This window comes from Gigantopelta aegis, chromosome 14, assembly GCF_016097555.1.
Source record: "Gigantopelta aegis isolate Gae_Host chromosome 14, Gae_host_genome, whole genome shotgun sequence".
Taxonomy (NCBI): Eukaryota; Metazoa; Mollusca; class Gastropoda; order Neomphalida; family Peltospiridae; genus Gigantopelta; species Gigantopelta aegis.
The window spans coordinates 6,764,278-6,785,678 of NC_054712.1; the positions used below are offsets into that span (position 1 = coordinate 6,764,278).

Sequence of the window (21,401 nt, forward strand, 5' to 3'; positions counted from 1 at the left end):
TTAACGTGAAGCGCACAGACCAGATCAGCGGACGTTTTTTCTGCTCAAGTCTGGCTGAACGCAGACCCGATCCAAAGTTTTAATGTTACGTACCTTATTTGGATTTGATAACATACTTTTGTGAATTTGAACTGTCTTCTCGAAGTCTCTCCGCTTTTTCGGTTGGGGCCTAATTCACAAAGGTCTCTTAGGCTCTGCTAGACAACAAAGCATCCTCTTTGCAAGTATTTTAGCATTGCACTGCGAGATCGAAAAAGTTGAGTTTAGTGAATTAGGCCCCAGGTCTGGCTTGATTGGATCTGCTACGTTTTCATTTCTCGAGCGAATGGTCATGCATATACTAGTATATGGAGATATATGGTAAAAATGGTATTGGTTAAATCTCGCACTATCAAAAAACCTATACAACTTACAGACAAGACACATTACTGTACTTCAGCAGTTATGGTCTTCAGACTTTCCGAGGACTTGGAATTAAATTTTTTAGCGTATAAATAAGCGTGGTCTGATACATGTTGGAGATTTGAACCTCAGTTGGATGTATGCACGTTAATCCAGTTTCTACCTAAATCCTACTTTGAATGGGCAAGACTCGAGACTTCTGTTAAGTCTTTAGCCTTCATTGTTTGACTAGAGACTTTTAAGTCGGAGTTATGAACACGTTCATGTGGCATCTGAAGTTGGCGTGTCCATTATCATATAATTAGTAGTTCAGATTATTTCATCATGCTGAAGGGGCGGGATCGAACCACCTCAGTGGACCCATTCTTAGTCCAAAGGGACGTAGAAAGTGTGGTTCTTTCTACGTCCGAATATTATTACATACCCTATATATAGCTGGCATTCAGAACTTGTGGCACCATGTTTCAACCGTTTCTCAACCGAAATAGTGCAACAAATGGACACACAAACAAAAAATGTATAACCTACCGTACTCATAAAATCCCGATTCCTCACACCGTTCCTCACAATAAAGAGGGATGGCGATATTATAGACGTGGGCCCTATACACCCTCAAGGTGGCAAACCGTGATATTATAAATGTGGTTAGTATAAATTATTAACTTTCAAACTTTTCTTCCACTTAGTTTATTCTGAATTAATATTTGCTTTGATTGCATAGTGCAAATAATGGTGGTTTGCAACCACAACTTCGCACTCACATAGTAAAGAAAACCAGAGTTGCTTCCCTTAGACCAGTCAGCAAGTTCCATCGAGGGGAATAAACAGGGTAAGGACAATGGTCAGCCGTTTATATAATCTTGCGTAACTAACGTGCCTCTGTAAGTGAAATCATCATCATACATTGTAATATCATTGACAGAGGTGAATGTCAATATACAGTTATGACATAATGGCAAGAGATTAAGCAGCGTAATGTGCTCTAGTGGTATCGTTACAAACAAACGTTAAAGGGATGCTCGCGCAAAACTTTTGGACTGGTATGCTTATTCAACGATATATAATGCACATTATTGCATAATATCAACACGTATAATCATATAGTTAATTAATAAAATGGTTAAATGTGACCTCTATTATATATAGGGCTAACGGGCGCAGCCATTTTGTACCATCCCAGTAAGCCAGCAATAAGTATATATTATTTTTCAATACAAAATAAACCACCATTGTCAAAGTGTCAAAATAACTTATGTGTCTTATGTTTTGTCCATAAATTAACCCACATACTGAAATAATAATCAGAGTGTATTCTTAGTTAATTGGTCTTTTCTTTCCTTGGCCTGTACCTGTGGTTCCTGATTGACAGATGTATATTTAGACAGTCCCCAGTCAATGTGTCTAGATGTGTCTATATGTGCCTTTTTTCTTAAGATCACAGGGTATTGTGTGATAACCGCCTGGACAACCCTAAAATTGTAATGGACATTATCAGCCGTCCTGCTTTATTACTGTAAATCATCTAAAATCACAAAACTGACCAATTATATAGTCTCAAAGAAAAGAAAATTATCACTTGGGTATTGTGAGTGGTCGTTTTTGTTTTTAGAGAAAAAAATACTATAACTCCATTTCGTTCTATTGATGCAAATTGATTTCTTCTCGCATTCTTAAAAGCAAGATTAAAATGTGCAGGGCCGTAGCTAGGATTTTTTGTTTGGGGGGGGGGGGGGGGCAACTGAGTAGTTAATAGTGTAAAACTCCTTAAACAGTTAAGAAGAGAATTTTCTTTAAGTTTCTATAATGCTTTCCGGATTTTTTTCTGGGGGGGAACTGCCCCCCCCCTGCCAGCTACGGCCCTGATTAGGGCCTCCATGAGTCCAATATATTGGACTCGAGTACTCGAGGGTCAAACTCGACCCGGACCCGAGTACCCGACGCTTACACAAGATGATAATGAGACAAAGGAATATAACGTAAAATAGCATTATATAGCTTAATTCCAGCACTGAACATGAATGCCAAATCATGCCATTGTATTGCATTTAGAAACCCGTTGATACGTTCAGTATTGTGACGGACGAATGGACGGCCAGATTAAAAAAGAAACAAGCAAATAGTCATATAATTATCGTGTAACTTGTATCGTTGATTAGTTACTGCTGAACTAGTTGCTCTACATTGTCTCACTTGTACGGGTACTCGAGTCCTGTGAATGGACTCGAGTCTTTGCTAGACTCGACCCGTGCCCGAGTACTCGAGTACTCGTGGAGACCCTAGCCCTGATGTGAAGTCTTCTTTAAACATTCCTTTCTTTTATAGGCCATAAAGCTGAAAATGGACGTCTTGGTTATGCTTGGTCTGCTTGTCCTAATATCATCGTCGCATCCATTGAGCATTCCCGAGTTGACCACCAGAGGGAGCCACTATGAAGTTGGACATGATATGGTAGGTTACGGTACCGGCTCCCACTGAGAGTGAGTTTTAACAGTTCATTGGGCGTCACTCTCACTAACCACTAACAACTAAGCATTAAGCTTGTTCCCCCATTGGGCTATATCTCTTTCTAGCCAGTGCATCACAACTGGTATATTAAAGTCCGTGGTATGTGCTATCATGTGCACTACATCGGCTCCAAAATGTAACAGAAAAATCTACATCCACTGAGTATTCGAACCACAGACTCATTTCTATTCATGTAATGAGCGATTTTTCCATGCATCAGGGGTTCAAAAATCCCATTGCCCGACGCCCATGCCAAGTGGAATTTCCATGCTGGGCAAGTAATAATGTTAACTGCATATGCCCGATGACAAGTGACTAATGTAACACCTAAAACATTTTAAAAGTTTTGTTACAAATCTTGGTAAAAACTTTGGAAAGAGTTCCGACCTTACAAGCATTTATATAGCTCTGAAGAGAACTAACCCTAACCCTAAATGCTGGAACGATCGGAACTCTTGCCAATGTGTTGACACACCAAAACGGAAAACAATGTGTTGAAAAGTTCGATAACAACTTTAGAGTTATTCCCCTTTTACTATTGACTAAGATCGGTAATTTCAGCAACTGAACGTTTGACTGAATTCATACAAATAATCGGTTTGATGATCTTCAGAGAAATAGCGTTCAATACGCTTTACAGCTTATATCAAAATAAAAGTATACATGCCGTGTATGTGCAATCATAATGTTTAATCCTTGCAAACATGGTAAATAAGGTGGGATACAGTTTAAAATTGTTATATTCAAATTAAATTAGACATTAACGTGGTTCTGGAATCTGCTCTTTGCAAATGAACGGGAACGTAAAGCAAATTTATAATTCTTATAAAAGTTGCAAGACATTTTAGTTTAGATATAATAAACCTTGTAGCAGAACATACTTAATGTTTCAGTACTTTATAAATTTAAATCTACGTTCATGTAGGTGAAGTTATTTTTCATTAGCCCTACGTAATAATTGTGACAAGTCAGATTTCATTAGTCCTACGTCGTAATCGTGATGGTGCGATACCCTCTAAGCATACATGAATATATTCATTGTTTCTGCTTTATTCATAGTTTTTAACAAATAAATTATGCTCAATAAGTTTAAAATACAAGGCTGCAATTGATGTACACCCCTCCCCGGCTGTTTACCAAGCGTGCACTATTTAAAAACATTTCCAAAGTAAGAGCTCATGTATACTTTGAGCCCAGCTATGACTGTTTGAGAGAGACTTTTCTCAGCTATGAACAGGGTAAAAACACCTCAGAGAAGTGTTTTGGGGCAAACAAAATTAAATAATATATACACAATGACACATGGGCCAAAATCCCTAAACATTTTTGAACCAATGCCAGCCATAAAAGAATGGCTCACGAGTGGAAAGGGATCTCACAACATCCACGTCCATACAAGTGGTCACCAAGACATACATCAACACAATACTTATATTTAGATGAACAAGTGGACACTACCAAACAAATAACAAAGTTTAAATCAACAAATGGACACTATTTAAAAAAAATAAAGTTTAAATCAACAAATAGAGAAGACAGTTGATACTACTGGACAGACATATACATTTAGTACTTCCTGAGTAAGTGTTGTAACCTATTGGCAAAATTCTTTATTTGTGCAATTGAACCAATTACTTTCAAGATTATTACACTATTAAGCACTGTATTAAATTAAATAGGAGTAACACAATTGGTTACCTTAAGAAGTATGGGCAAGTGGAAAAATATATAGGGCAAGTGAATATCTGATTGGCACTTGCCCTATGGCAAGTAATTTTTTTGAAAATTTTTGAACCCCTGATGCATGAGTTTTTCAGAATGGTGATGTCATAACATGAAGCTTATTTTTTTCAGCTTAAAGGTACACTTCGGTCACCACATAAAATTTTGTATAGTAATCCACTTGCGAAAATGCAGATACGGAAAAAACCATTTTCGCTTGCGGAAATGTTCCAGATAAAACACATGCGGAATTGTGTCAATGAAAAGCATAACAAAATATACAGTCTTCAAAATAAGCACTTGGCCGTTTGTCCTGACTAATGAAAATCTGATCAGACAAGCAAAATGTACCTTAATGGTTGTCCAGTGGACAAGTAAAAATGTTCAATGCAGTTTAATTTTGAGCAATCAAAAATACGTTTCTTGTACTTTCATAAAACAAAAACATTTTTGGATAAGTGAAAATATTGCTGGACAAGTAGATTTCTCGATGTACTTGTCCGGTGGACAAAGGAAAAATTCTGCTTATTTCTTTCGCTGATATGGTCTTTATGAGAAGTAAAATTAGCCTAACCTGCTCGTTAATTTGGCTCCCCACCAAGCCTGGAGCCAAATGTTCACAGCTCCACCTCTGCTTCTTCCGTGTTATGCTACTATACTACGGTAAACTGATAGTGCCACGAAAAGACGTCCTGCAGTAAGTTTTTACGAGAGTGTCATAATTAAGACAACTTTGAAAATAACAAGAAGGATAGTTTTTAGTTTGTTTTGTTTAAAAACAGCACTAGAGCACATATTTCAAATGTACAAATGTTATATATTGGGTCATTCCATGTCAGCTCTATCACCCGAAACACTTACCCTGTCATATTTCAATGAAACTTAATACACTAGTAGGGGCTTTTTGGAAAAATCTGCCATTACTAATTTCAAGGAGGTGAAGGTCAAGGTCAATCTGAGCTTTCGATTTCATTGACATTTGTTCAAAGCTTTAAAATGACAGTTGAATGACCTTCCTAGCTTTATCTGGAGCTAAGTTATCACATTTTTAATAACGTGACTGTCCATATACTTATTAATTAGGTAAAACTTTGGTGACCTATATCTCGGAAACCATTCGACTAATTGGTCTAAATGTTTGGCTGAAAGGTTGTTTCTGAGTCCCTTACTAGTGTATAAAGTTTCAGTAAAATCTGAGGGGGTCAATGCAAAAAAGGTAAAAAAAATACATGACCCTATCGGCAGATAATGTGTATATGTTTTGCCATTGTTGAGGAGCATTACTTTTCTGCCATTGGTGATGCTACTGACTTACAACACTTTATATCTCAACAACGTCAATATCTGTTGGTGCCGTCGTTAAGTTTGAGCCCTGGAGGACTGACATTTCAATTTGGAATCTTATTTCAGATATCCATTATAGGAATGACAGACATTTTTATTTTACTCACACATTTTTCATGTTCATTCCTGAACCATTTGTTACTTGCAGTATCTTTGTAGATTATTTAACATGGAATTTGTTTGTTTCAATATAGGGTTATACATTCAAAACAGAAATAGACGAGTACTTCTCAAAGAGTCGACTGCACACCAAGTTGCTTCCCTTTGTACATACAACACAAGGCAGTGAGGTAAGGTTGTTGTTTTTTAAAGGTAGGGTATGTTCAGTTTTAAGGAAAAAGAAAGAAATGTTTTATTTAACGATGCACTCAATACATTTTATTTACGGTTATATGGCGTCAAACATATGGTTAAGGACCATACAGATATTGAGAGAGGAAACCCGCTGTCGCCACTTCATGGGCTACACTTTTCGATTAACAGCAAGGGATCTTTTACATGCATCATCCCACAGACAAGGTAGTACATACCACGGCCTTTGATATACCAGTCATGGTGTAGACCGACCACACATCGAGCGAGCGCTTTACCACTGGGCTACGTCCCACCCTGTTCAGTTAAGGAGTATCGCATATAATTTAGAAGAGGTGGGATCTAGTTAAGTCAGTAGAGTGCCTGCTGGGGGTGCTTGGGTTGAAGGGTTCGAATCCACTCACTGGATCTATTCTTTGATTGGGTTTTTCGATTCCAACCAGTGCCCCATGAAAGGTACACATATATCAAATGCTATGGTATGTGTTGTCATATCTGGGAAAGTGCATATAAAAGATCATTTGCTGCTAATGGAAAAAAGTAGTGGGTTTCCTCCGACTGCATGTCATGGTGATCAAATGTTTGACATCCAGTTCTCGTTGATTAATTCATCAACAAACGTTTATTTAATTGAGACTGTTTTGAAAAATTCTTTATTGTGTTATTTGACCACAACTTGGCAAGCATTTTTAATATTTTAAAATAAATTTAATAAATTTTTATTTTGGAAATTGGTAAAAATGTTGATTTAAGGTACATACCGGTAATGATAATGAGAAAGTATTTTTCTTTTAATTTTTGCATGCTGTGGTCTCATTTATAAATGGATGTCTTTATCATGCATTTCAGTATTACAAGAGTTATCTGTCCATAGTGAAGTCGTATTTCCCACAGTATGTGGACGAGATGAGGGGAATAGCTGATGGAGCAGGAAGAATGTTTATAGAGGTGACTGACAGCATTTTATCTGTGACAAGGCTGGTCTGCATGCCAACCCTCATTTTATCTGTGACAAGGCTGGTCTGCATGCCAACCCTCATTTGACAACATTTTATCTGTGACAAGGCTGGTCTGCATGCCAACCCTCATTTTATCTGTGACAAGGCTGATCTGCATGCCAACCTTCATTTGACAAGATTTTATCTGTGACAAGGCTGGTCTGCATGCCAACCCTCATTTGACAAGATTTTATCTGTGACAAGGCTGATCTGCATGCCAACCCTCATTTGACAGCATTTTATCTGTGACAAGGCTGGTCTGCATGCCAACCCTCATTTTATCTGTGACAAGGCTGATCTGCATGCCAACCCTCATTTGACAGCATTTTATCTGTGACAAGGCTGATCTGCATGCCAACCCTCATTTTATCTGTGACAAGGCTGATCTGCATGCCAACCCTCATTTGACAAGATTTTATCTGTGACAAGGCTGATCTGCATGCCAACCCTCATTTGACAGCATTTTATCTGTGACAAGGCTGGTCTGCATGCCAACCCTCATTTTATCTGTGACAAGGCTGATCTGCATGCCAACCCTCATTTGACAGCATTTTATCTGTGACAAGGCTGATCTGCATGCCAACCCTCATTTGACAGCATTTTGTCTGTGACAAGGCTGGTCTGCATGCCAACCCTCGTTTGACAACATTTTATCTGTGACAAGGCTGGCCTGCATGCCAACCCTCGTTTGACAACATTTTATCTGTGACAAGGCTGGCCTGCATGCCAACCCTCATTTGACATTTTGTCTGTGACAAGGCTGGCCTGCATGCCAACCCTCGTTTGACAACATTTTATCTGTGACAAGGCTGGTCTGCATGCCAACCCTCATTTTATCTGTGACAAGGCTGGTCTGCATGCCAACCCTCATTTGACATTTTGTCTGTGCCAACCCTCGTTTGACAACATTTTATCTGTGACAAGGCTGGCCTGCATGCCAACCCTCGTTTGACAACATTTTGTCTGTGACAAGGCTGGCCTGCATGCCAACCCTCGTTTGACAACATTTTATCTGTGACAAGGCTGGCCTGCATGCCAACCCTCGTTTGACAACATTTTATCTGTGACAAGGCTGGCCTGCATGCCAACCCTCATTTGACATTTTGTCTGTGACAAGGCTGGCCTGCATGCCAACCCTCGTTTGACAACATTTTATCTGTGACAAGGCTGGCCTGCATGCCAACCCTCATTTGACATTTTATCTGTGACAAGGCTGGTCTGCATGCCAACCCTCGTTTGACAGCATTTTATCTGTGACAAGGCTGGCCTGCATGCCAACCCTCGTTTGACAGCATTTTATCTGTGACAAGGCTGGCCTGCATGCCAACCCTCATTTGACAGCATTTTATCTGTGACAAGGCTGGCCTGCATGCCAACCCTCATTTGACAGCATTTTATCTGTGACAAGGCTGGTCGGCATGCCAACCCTCATTTGACAACATTTTATCTGTGACAAGGCTGGTCTGCATGCCAACCCTCATTTTATCTGTGACAAGGCTGGTCTGCATGCCAACCCTCATTTTATCTGTGACAAGGCTGATCTGCATGCCAACCCTCGTTTGACAACATTTTATCTGTGACAAGGCTGATCTGCATGCCAACCCTCATTTGACAACATTTTATCTGTGACAAGGCTGGTCTGCATGCCAACCCTCATTTTATCTGTGACAAGGCTGATCTGCATGCCAACCCTCGTTTGACAACATTTTATCTGTGACAAGGCTGATCTGCATGCCAACCCTCATTTTGTCTGTGACAAGGCTGGTCTGCATGCCAATCCTCGTTTGACAGCATTTTATCTGTGACAAGGCTGGCCTGCATGCCATCCCTCCCCTTTTATTCAGTAAATAAACGAACAAAAGCCAACTTATATATACATGTACATGTAGAACTTAAAAAAATTGCATGAAAAATGGATGTTCAACAAAATGTTAAGTTAATAACATCCGATTTTATTTCCATTAACATTACTCCATTTTATACTGATGTGAAAGTTTTTTTTTAAATTGCTTTAAATACATTATGTAATTGCTATGTTTATTACTGTGTAATATGTGAGATAGTGAATATGAGGGATGGTGGAGGGAGGAGGGAGCACATCTGACATTACTGTATGTTTCTCAGGCAACAAGTCTCTTGAGAATTTAAAATTATCTGAAACCCTTTATGTGTTACTCAGAAACAGATTAGGTTTTGTCGTCCATCATATGAGTGAATGTGCGTTGAGCTGTGGTTAGGTGCCTCCATACAAGTAGTTTGGCCCATCTCATCTGTCTTCAGCAGTTATCGATATTATTCTAGCCTCAACCCTTTGACCAATCCAGCTTGGGTGACCCACAGTGATCCATAGTAATCCAGACTCTACCCTTTGACCAATCCAGCTTGGGTGACCCGCAGTGATCAATATTATTCTAGCCTCTACCCTTTGACCAATTCAGTTGGGTGACTCACAGTGATCAATATTATTTTTGCCTCTACCCTTTGACCAATCCTGTTGGGTGACCCACAGTGATCTTATTATTCTAACCTCTACCCTTTGACTAATCCAGCTTGGGTGACCCACAGTGATTGATATTATCCAGCTTGGGTGACCCACAGACATTAATATTATTCTAGCCTCTACCCTTTGACCAATCCAGATTGAATGACCCACAGTGATTGATATTATTATAGCCTCTACCCTTTGACTAATCCAGCTTGGGTGACCCACAGTGATCTTATTATTCTAGCCTCTACCCGTTGACCAATCCGGCTTGGGTGACCCACAGTGATTGATATTATTCTAACCTCTACCCTTTGACCAATCCAGCTTGGGTGACCCACAGTGATTGATATTATTATGGCCTCTACACTTTGACTAATCCAGCTTGGGTGACCCACAGTGATCTTATTATTCTAGCCTCTACCCTTTGACTAATCCAGCTTGGGTGACCCACAGTGATTGATATTATTATAGCCTCTACCCGTTGACCAATCCGGCTTGGGTGACCCACAGTGATCTTATTATTCTAACCTCTACCCGTTGACCAATCTGGCTTGGGTGACCCACAGTGATTGATATTATTCTAGCTTCTACCCTTTGACCAATCCAGCTTGGGTGATTCTAACCTGAGCCAAAACTCCCACTGGTATAGCTCTCTGGGTCACTGAGATAATCAAGCTACATGACCACATCAAGGAATGGACCATGAGATAGTCTCTTTAGTTTTGAGTGAACTAGTACAAACACCAGGGCGAACAGAAACAGGTTCGGTTTGACAAAATTGATAATTTATTATTTAATCACAAAGTTATAAGCAGTGTGTTGGTGAATGTTACATAATCTGGGATCCTTCACAATAATGTACCATGTATTATATTTGTTCACAGCGGGACGTAGCCCAGTGGTACAGCGCTCGCTCGATGCGCAGTCGGTGTGGGATCGATCTCTGCTGGTGGGCCCATTGGGCTATTTCTCTTTCCAGCCAGTGCACCACGATTGGTATATCAAAAGCCGTGATATGTGTTATCCTGTCTGTGGGATGGTGTATATAAAAGATCCCTTGCTTCTAATCAAAAAGAGTAGCCCATGAAGTGGTGACAGCGGGTTTCTTCTCTCAATATCTATGTGGTGCTTAAATGTCTGACGCCATATAACCGTAAATAAAATGTGTCAAGTGCATCGTTAAATAAAATATATATATTTAAAAAAAAAGATTTGTTGACAGGTGTTCACTCAGGTGATCAGTGCCGAGCTGTATGCAGTAATGAAACTCCAAGATGATTACTCTGGATGCAGTGATGTGTACGTCAATTTTCCCAACAGTGTGAGTATACACAACAAGGGTGGATTTGGTGGATGGAGGGTAAAATGGTTTTAATTATATGATGGAAAAATTAAATGCTCTAAAAGTGTATAGCATAGTGTAGTAGTTTTGTATTAAATGTTCCTAATAGACAGTAGATGGTAGAAAATCCCTTGTTAGTTTAATTAGAGTTCAGAACTCCCATACAGGTGTGTGTATGAGAGAGAGAGAGAGAGAGAGAGAGAGAGAGAGAGAGAGAGAGAGAGAGAGAGAGAGAGAGAGAGAGAGAGAGAGAGAGAGAGAGAGAGAGAGAGAGAGAGAGAGAGAGAGAGAGAGAGACACACACACACACACACACACACACACACACACACACACACACACACAGAGACAGAGAGAGCGAGCGTGGGGTGAGAGGGTGTCTTTGTGCATGAGTTGGTGAGTAAAAGGTTGAGGAAGTGAGTGAGTTAAATTCACTCAAAGTAGGTTGACCAAGACCCCAGGCTAATTATATAATTATGTAAGAAAAAATATTATTTAAAAAGAGATGGTGGGAAATTAAATTATTGCATTATGAGCTTTACAAAGCGCAGGCTCTTTGTTTTGATAATCAACAGCCAATGTTTGTTTTTTTCATGATGGGGTGTTGATAGACATTTATTAATGCATCCATTCATTCCAGGGGCCTACCCATTTTGTTTCTGATCCAACCAATGTCACATGCGCTGTATATCGTAGGCAGTGCTATGTGCTGTGGGCAAAACGCAGCCCAGTGGTAAAGTGCTTGCTTGATACGCGGTCGGTCTGGGATTGATCCCCATCAGTGGGCCCATTGGACTATTTCTTGCTCCAGCCAGTGCACTACAACTGGTATATCAAAGGCCATGGTATGTGCTATCCTGTCTGTGGGATGGTGCATATAAAAGATCCCTTGCTACTAATGGAAAAATGTAGTGGGTTTCCTTTAAAAGACTATGTCAAAATTACCAAATGTTAATAGCCAGTGATAATAAATCAATGTGCTCTAGTGGTGTCGTTAAACAAAACAAACTTTTGGTATGTGCTGTAGGCCTATAAAAGATTCTTTGCCGCTAATGGAAAGCTGTAGATGATTTTGTTTCTGAAGACTGTCAGAATTATCAAATGTTTGACATCGGATAACTGATGATTAACACATTTAAAAAGAAAAAATTCTTTCTTTATTTTATACATTTTTATTTATTGAATAATGACTATTTGTTTCAATGACTTGTTTACCACCACTGCCCATGTAGAGGGGTATACATGTGCTAGTGGTGTAATTAAACCAAGAAACAAAAATCATTCCCAATAGTTGTCGTGCCATGGTGCAATTGCCACGAATACATCAGCCATGAATACATCAGCCACTCAATGTTACTGAGATTGACGTACCTGTTTGATTTACTGTTGAGCAGGCAGCAATTTGCCACAATGAAGATGGTGATCCTCTGGTGAAAGATCGGGGCTATCTGGTTCATGCCATTATAGCAGACAAACAGTCCGGCCACGTTCTCGAGAATTTCACAGCATACACGTATCCAGGTTCGTAAGGCCTAACAACAAATATATGTATGTTTCTGGTGAAACCTGAAACACACATTTGTTTTGTTAGGCCTAATCACAGGAGAAAATTTTCGGCAATCACAGGAAGATGGACAAAATCATTGAATGCATGATTTCTGCAGATTATTTAATTTATGATTATTATATTTCTTTAGCACCATTATAAACATTTGTTTCATGTTACATAAGAGCTTAAGTGTCAGATGAGAGAGACCCGGGAGGTGGATGTTCATTAACACAATCACCACCACCCCAATCCACACCCCAACCAGCATATGTATGTACTAAAACGATCTAGAATGAAGGTTTGAAATGTTTAGCATAGATAATAGTATTTTGTAAGACGTTTTATAATCCACATAGTTCAACATAACCAAGTTAATAAAAATCATACTAAGCACAAGTGTAATAACAAATTTAATGGCGTAATTTATGGAAGTGACATCATAACATGACATTGCTTCTCTAATCCTAGCACTGCATGTGAAGTATGACGTCATTTCGTCATCTCCTTTTAGTTGTGGTTGAAACATTTTGAGACAGTTCTTGTTATTCATACAAAAAATATATGTCATAAGTTAAGCGAAGAACAGGGTTGTTTTGTAATGACGTCATAAAGACAATTTCTGTAGCGTTCATATTACGTACAGAAGTCGTTAAATAATGAGAAGTTTTTATGTCAGAAATGAACATATTATTCTTTATTAGTCGTTATCTAATCAGTGGAGCAGATTAAATATGTCAAATTACACACCTATGTTTGAGCCGCTAACTGTCCGACCACCCATCGTCTGTTAATGGGCTGCCTAATGACGTCACCAGCTGGTGACGTTTATAGGCTTATTCTTACTACAAATGTGACAATTTTCTATTTAAAATCAACCAGCAAGCAGTTTAATTAGAATAGGGATAACCCTTCTGTGTTTTCCGATTTGCATACGTATATCGGTGGTTTTACAGTAGCAAATTTACTGTTTTATAAAACTAAATTTGCGACAGTATACGTTTGCAAATCGGAAAACACAGTAGGGTTATCCACTAAATCCACATAGTTCAACATAACCGAGTTAATAAAAATCATACTAAGCACAAGTGTAATAACAAATTTAATGGCGTAATTTATGGAAGTGACATCATAACATGACATTGCTTCTCTAATCCTAGCACTGCATGTGAAGTATGACGTCATTTCGTCATCTTCTTCTAGTTGTGGTTGAAACATTTTGAGACAGTTCTTGTTATTCATACAAAAAATATACCAATAATGATATGGATAATTAAGGAATTATTACACTTGTGTGTGAGACGTACTGATTTTATGAAACTTGTGTCAGGATTTTTGTATTGCTCAAGCAAGACGCACAACATCGTATAATAATCTCTATTTATGGCACTTGCTTGAAAGTAAAAGTTGGAATGATGTGGGGTTATGTAATGTATTACAAAATGTTGAAGAAATCTAGTGTGGGTCGGGCCAATGTTTCCTACCCACTTTAAAAAACAACTAAATTTATCTTTTTACTGTTTAACATAAGGGTGAGATATAACCCAGTGATAAAACATTGTTTAGGATTGATCCCCGTCGGTGGGCCCATTGGGCTATTTCTTGTTCCAGCCAGTGCACCACAACTGGTATATCAAAGGCCACGGCATGTGCTATTCTATTTATGGGATAGTGCATATAAAAGATCCCTTGCTATTAATGAAAACATTTAGCGGGTTTCTCTCTACAACTATATGTCAAAATTACCAAATGTTTGAAATCCAATAGCTGATGATTAATAAATCAATATGCTTTAGTGGTGTCATTAAACAAAACAAACTTAATTTTTTTACTATTTAACATGTGACTTGCATGCAAATGACTTTCCAAAGAAAGTTCAAGCATAAACCTCAACTATCTGCCTGTCTATGTTCTTTCCAGGGATTCTGCCAGGAAATGCCTTTGGTTTCAACAGTCACGGAAAGGTGTTCACTGTCAATGCTTTGTATCCTAGGCTGGTGAAGCCAAACCAAATACGTAAGTTTTAATATTTTAATGTATCCGTAATGTGTATTTACTTCTGTAATATTACAAATAGATCTGCCTCTGTGTTCAGGGACATAGGCTGGGATGTTGGGGTTGTGACCCTCACAGGTCCAGACCATGTTATGCCCTTGATATTTTCCTCAAAATGTAAAAGTGTCTGCTAGGTTGATATATTCAACACACACCCCCACTCACAGGTCCAGACCATGTTATGCCCTTGATATTGTCATCAAAATGTAAAAGTGTCTGCTAGGTTGATATATTCAACACACACCCCCACTCACAGGTCCAGACCATGTTATGCCCTTGATATTGTCATCAAAATGTAAAAGTGTCTGCTAGGTTGATATATTCAACACACACCCCCACTCACAGGTCCAGACCATGTTATGCCCTTGATATTTTCATCAAAATGTAAACGATTTTTGTCAAACAGTGAATCACATTGTGATTCAGTTGTGTCATAGATTTTTTATTTTCATTTGATATATTTTTCATTTCAGCCAGATGTGTATTGTCCCGGGCAATGCTGAGCATTAAGACTCGTGTAGAATTAGAAGACCTCTTTATGACAGGACTTGGTACTGCGTATGGGTTCAAGTATGGAACACCTTTTAAGATATTTTGATATACGTGTCTGAAGAAAGATTTCTGACCATTCCAGCATATTCCTCGCTCTAAAGAGGTCTAACCCCAGGAATTTTAGCAGGGAGGGGTCTAAATGGTTTATAGTGGGGGGGGGGGGGGGGGGGGGGATCCATGATACCCAGAGAAATGGCAATCGTCACTGCGAACGATGTCAACATAGACTGCTGTCAGCTTAGCATTTTTTTAATTCCTCATCATACGGCCATAAAAGCACCTTATTGATTCCAAGACCAAGCCTTGGTAAAATATTCCAGATGTTTGATTGTGTGGGTCCCATGACAACATAATAATTATAATTTAATTACAACAGTTTGTAATAAAACTAAAACAAGTTCTGTTTCCTTCTTTTGTGTTGTTATTATTGTTTGTATGATATGTTAACATGTTTTTAAAGTGCAGTGTAAGCAAGTTCTTTTTTTTTAACGAAATTCGGTTGTGGGCTATTCAAAAGTTGTACGGGCAAGTCAAAGTGTTGCTGTGAGTGGCCAGACTGGCCAGTCAAAAAAAATCTGAAGTGCATACCCTGCTATGTTGTGGGTAAATGAATAAATTTGCTGACAAATCTTTTATAGTACTGTCTAGCTTCCTGTTTTTTTTACTCTACATATATCTAGACAAAATTTGTTCCAGTAGTTTTAAAAGTACTAAGGTTTGTTTTGTATAATGACATCACTAGAACACTTTGATTAATTAATCATCGGCTATTGGATGTCAAATATTTGGTAATTATGACTTGTAGTCATTAGAGGAAACCTGCTACATTTGTCCTAATGTAGCCATGGATTTTTTACATGCACTTTCCTACAGACAGGAAAGTACATACCATGGCCTTTGACTAGTTGTGGTGCACTGGTTGGAATGAGAAAAAACACAATCAATTGAATGCATCCACAGTGGTGGTTCGATCCTGTGACCCTGAAAATACTAGAAACCTGTTCTTCCAAATGTGCAATTTGTTACAGTATACAAAGAATTCATTGATTCAAATGGATTAAAATAATTTACAGTGGATGTATAGTAATCTTATCACTCTTTACTGCAATGATAACCACAATTGCCACAAGAAATACATGTATAAGAAATAATGATTTTGGTTTTGGTTTTTACATTTTAAATTATTTTATGTCGAGCCAGGCTGAAATAACCCCGTATTATGTCTCATTAAAATTAGGGGCTGGATATAGCCCAGTGGTAAAGAACCTGATTTGCGGTTGGTGGGCGCCATTAGGCTATTTCTCGTTCCAGCCAGTGCAGCATGACTGGTATATCAAAAAACGTGGTATGTTCTGTCCTGTCTGTGAGATGGTGCCTATATATAAAAGATCCCTTGTTTCTATGTGAAAAATGTAGTGGGTATCCACTCAAAGACAATGTCAAAATTACCAAATGTTTGAAATCCATTAGCTGATGGTTCAATGTGTTTTAGTGGTGTCGTTAAACAAAACATAATTTTTTGTATTTTAATTTTTAATTTTCTTTTATTCCAGTGTAAATTTTGCTGACTTACTAAATACTACACAGGTGTTTGTGGACTACGAGATAACCCCACAAAATGGAAAGAAGTCCTCCCTAGTAGGTAGACGAGAAATTGGTGTACAGAGAAGTCCTCACCAGAAAACCGATCAAACTGGACGTTATTTCCACTTTAACATGTAAGTTGTAACTAGAATATCTTGAAATCTTTGGGAGGGAAGTAGCCCAGTGGTAAAGCATTCGCATGATGCACCATCCATCTAGGATGAACCCATCAGTGGGAATCGATCCTAGACTGACTGCATATCAAGCGAGCTTTTTCATCCATTGAACTATTTTTCGATCTAGTCAGTGTTCCACAACTGGTGTAACAAAGACCATGGTGTGTGCTGTCCTGTTTGTAAAAGATTCCTTACAGGGAACATTTTGTTTTTGAAATTTTGATTAGCAATATTTCTAGTCGACTGAAAATTTATTAGCAACTACTGTTTAATGTTTTAAAATTGTGTAGTGATCTCTGAAATTTGTGTAGCAAATCGTGATGTGATACTGAACAAAATGTTTCCTGCCTTATTGCTAATCATTAAGTTATGACAGAGGGTTTCTTCTCTAATTATCCGTGTGGTCACTTAAAGATATCTGATGTCATATACTATAGGTCCTGAAATTAACGCGTCCCAAAATTAATGCAAGTGAATATTGGACAATTAGTCTGTCTCGTCTATGATGAATTGTGCTACAGTTGTTTTATAAATCTACTAGAATTTTAATTTTTGTTTTAATAGCATGTGATACATAACTTACCGGACTATTCGACAATTAGTCAGACTTGCCTACTACATGTATGAATTGTTTTCCAGTTCTGTTTTATAAATATATTATAATTTTATTTCTTTGGAACACATATATAAAACATAGAAATAAATGTGAAATTTTAATGCAAATAACACGAACTCGCATTTTTCAAATTAATACTATGATCGCATTAATTTCAGGATGAGTATGCAAACTGTACATTGGGGGTGGTTGGGTTGAAGGGAGGGGCTTTAAAGACGATGCAAGTAAACCTATTCCTTATAAAACAAACATTTTTAATGTACACTTTTAAGAGGGGAGAGGGGATTCCAAAACGAAAAAATTAATGTATGATTTGTATGCTTGTGAAAATGTCAATAATAGTGAGTGATCTCTTACATGGTCTAGATCCTACGGCCTTGTGCATCTCATAACAGGTATTATACTACAGAGAGTTTATATTAATACAAATGAATCAATGTTTAACAGCACCCCAACACAAAAGACTCATGGCTATTTGGTGTCAAAGTTATGTTTTATTAATATGAATGAATTAATTAATCAATGTTCAACAACACCCGACACCAAAAAATACATGGCTATTTGATGTCAAACAAAGTTATGTTTTATTAATATGAATGAATGAATGTTTAATGACACCCCATGCAGCAAAAGACCCAAAAATACACGGCTATTTGGTGTTAAACAAAGTTCCAAAGTTCAGTTGTATTAGTATGAATGAATGAATGAATGAATATTTAATGACATCCCAGCACAGAAAAAGAATGAATGAATGTTTTATTACAAAAACAATACACGGTGATTACATGTAGGTGTCAAACAAAGTTAAGTTTTATTAATACTTGCAGATGTTTGTATTTTTCCTACAGGTTTGAAATTCTCAACGTGTCTCAGTTTTCCAATTCGATTGTGAGTTCCCAGCACAGAAAGGCGCGAGCTTTCAGCCTGCCGTCCCCCAGGGACATACCGGGCGCTCTGAACATCCTCGGGGACACCTTCGACGCCAAATACCCCATCTACCGGTCGCCGCGACCCACCGATGATGAATCCACAGAAGCTACAGGTTGGAGACTATGTCTTCTGTTTGCTGTGAATTCAGGGCGAGCTCTGCCACTCACCCAATTCGCCAATTTTATTACAATTTTGTGAAAAAATTTCATGTTGTAATTGGTTATTTATTGGAAAATAACTGTTGTTTTGCATTTTTTAAAAGATAATTTGGTTAAATGTTTTACTCACCCAGAGCTAGCCCTACAATTTAACATGTTTCTGATTGAAAAAACCTTTTTAATAACTAAAATTATATACTAAAGGGACTGAATTGTGAAATGTTTGACATTCAATAGCCGCTGATTAATAAATCAATGTGCTCCAGTGGTGTCGTTAAACAAAATTAACTTTATCTTTTCCTCACAATAGTGAAATATTCTACCAATATGCATCACGACACAGGGAAGCCATATCATGATACAAAATACTACTACCCATCCCTATAAAGAATGTATAAAGACATCATTTAACATTCCTTTGTTCCCTTTGTTTTCACAGCTGTGTTTGATGTTCTACACTGTCTTCTGTACATCTACAAGACCAATCCGAAGTCAGGCCAGCCTCTGTTGACGATAACTCTACCCAGGGGACCGTTGTGTCGTGCAGTGTAGTGTACACAATAGGTTCTGATCAACCAGAGGTTCCAGCACCAAAATTACCCAATTGTCTTTCCAATCAAAATAAAATGTCCTGATTTTAAAAACTCTATTTTCCACTTGTTTTGTATATACTGAAGTCCATTAAAAATGCACCCCCCAATTTATTGCAGTTATTGCCATTACATGTGTGAGGTTGCTATAAAACACACAACTCTGATCTGTGTATACAATTTTTGGGTTACTGTATAATACTTTATTTTCGCGTGGAATTTATTTTCGCGTTTTTCGCGTGTGAATGAAATTCGTGAAAATATATTCCACGCGAAAATAAACGTTTTATAAAGGCCAACAAAAAAAAAAAAAAAAATGTAATCTCGTTCAACTATACCACATTAGTTTCCGATGTACGAGGCTAGTAATAACAAAGTGGTGCTCCCTCCTGTCACGGAACAAACCACAAAACACAAAAGCTGTTTAAAACTTTAAATCAAGAACACGATTGTAAGTACATACATGATAATAAAACAATACTAACACTAAAAAGCTTTATGCCGTTTTCCTTCGCATGTGCTAGCGATCAGTTCATCGCACAGTCTACGTGTTCAATGACGGAAATAAATTGGCTCTGGAATGACTATATTTAAATAACCTGATTTCTGCTGTAATTTTAACATACTTTTTAGGTTGGTGAATTATGTGAGTTTGGCAGAAACATTAAAATCTACAGAAGTGGGTTCTGTGTAGCCATTTTGCATTCTCTTTTTTATTTGTACACAAATATAAGCTTGGTAATGATGGCTTTAGGTCAGTTCATTAAATCTTGTCCATATATTCAGTGAGTTTTCTATAGTAAAGGGTATTTGAAGTATATACCAAGTACAAGAGCAATTTTGAGTGTGTTAGTATTATCTTCCACTATTACCACACTTGTAAAGCTATATTTTCCAATATTACTATGTAAATGATGTGTTGCATTACAGATTGTAGTAATGCATACGATATAAATATTATATTCAGTTAAAACAGAAAATAATTAAAGAAAAATTACTTTCTTACTCTTTTGATGGATTGAATGTGCTTTTTTTATGACAAATAAAAAATAAAGATGTAAAACCCTAATGATAACTCTAGATATGATACATGTCTGTAAGCACCAATCACTGGAGATTATTAATAAAATATCAACAGATATATTGGTAGCTGTCCGTGGATTTAATAATGCATATATAAAAACCAACTAGGCTGATGGGTTTGAAAATATTGCATTCAGTGACTTGACAACCAAGCATAGTCCATACCTTGGGTGTTTACCCCACCATGATGTGTACCACATTAATTTACTACTATTTGTGGATGCAGTGGTGTTCATTTCAGATACCACATGTAATATGCTTTTTTTCTAGTGAAGTTCTTATCATATGCCCATTAAAGTCTTTCAAAACACGGGGTCACTGCAATAAATGAGTTTTACGGTAATTATTTACTGGAAATGAGAGACTCCGACTATGCATGCACACACTACATATACAACTAGACATACACAACCAACCCATAGTATGTATCTTCAAGAGTAGTATTTTTATTTATTATTTGTTTTAAATATGATACATTGCATTTGTATACAACTTTGCATAACACTGATGCTTCCTGAGATGTACATTAAATCAGGTTGCACTGTAGGAACAACACTTTCAATTATGTTGTCACATCATATCAGAACACAGAAGATCCTGATAGTCATGAAAACACCCAATTGGACACTTTTTGAAAAATATATTTTTTTGATATAGGTTGCATAGTACCAAAGAAGAGAGTACCGTGTCAAAGTTCGACGTGCACCGTCAAATATTTACGGAGTAAAAGCAGCTGTGGGTGTGATTGGTAGTAATATGTGACATTGATTATTTGTGCAAATACTACTATCCATTGACAATAAATAAATACACTTTTATTTGTTATACAGTTGTTGTGCAGTATATACCAGAGGTTGAAACTAATGCGGGGTACCCCCAAAAATGGAACTGCAATTTTCAGCAAAAATGACGGTTGCTATTAAAAACATAAATTAAATCTCTTAAATGATACGTGACCCCCCATTTTCTTGCAGCTAGATTAGATGTGAGGTGCCACACTT

At 37.7% G+C, this 21,401-nt stretch overlaps 1 protein-coding gene across 3 annotated transcripts in view; it reads left to right on the top strand.

Moving 5' to 3' along the window:
* LOC121388648 overlaps positions 1 to 19,374 on the top strand; it is a 26,296-nt gene extending 6,922 nt beyond the window's left edge. Inside the window, exons 1-11 of one of the 3 annotated variants that reach the window (XM_041520084.1) lie at positions 1,184 to 1,231; positions 2,725 to 2,850; positions 6,168 to 6,263; positions 7,135 to 7,233; positions 10,991 to 11,089; positions 12,505 to 12,631; positions 14,577 to 14,672; positions 15,185 to 15,281; positions 16,817 to 16,981; positions 18,488 to 18,681; positions 19,167 to 19,374. In XM_041520084.1, coding sequence (XP_041376018.1) covers positions 2,740 to 2,850; positions 6,168 to 6,263; positions 7,135 to 7,233; positions 10,991 to 11,089; positions 12,505 to 12,631; positions 14,577 to 14,672; positions 15,185 to 15,281; positions 16,817 to 16,981; positions 18,488 to 18,681; positions 19,167 to 19,279 — 1,197 coding nt within the window. In that variant the 5' untranslated portion in view covers positions 1,184 to 1,231; positions 2,725 to 2,739 and the 3' untranslated portion in view covers positions 19,280 to 19,374. Of the gene's footprint in view, positions 1 to 1,183; positions 1,232 to 2,724; positions 2,851 to 6,167; positions 6,264 to 7,134; positions 7,234 to 10,990; positions 11,090 to 12,504; positions 12,632 to 14,576; positions 14,673 to 15,184; positions 15,282 to 16,816; positions 16,982 to 18,487; positions 18,682 to 19,166 lie in introns of those variants that run through there. The other 2 variants (XM_041520085.1, XM_041520086.1) reach the window with 2 other exon arrangements.
* Positions 19,375 to 21,401: the final 2,027 nt, after the last annotated feature.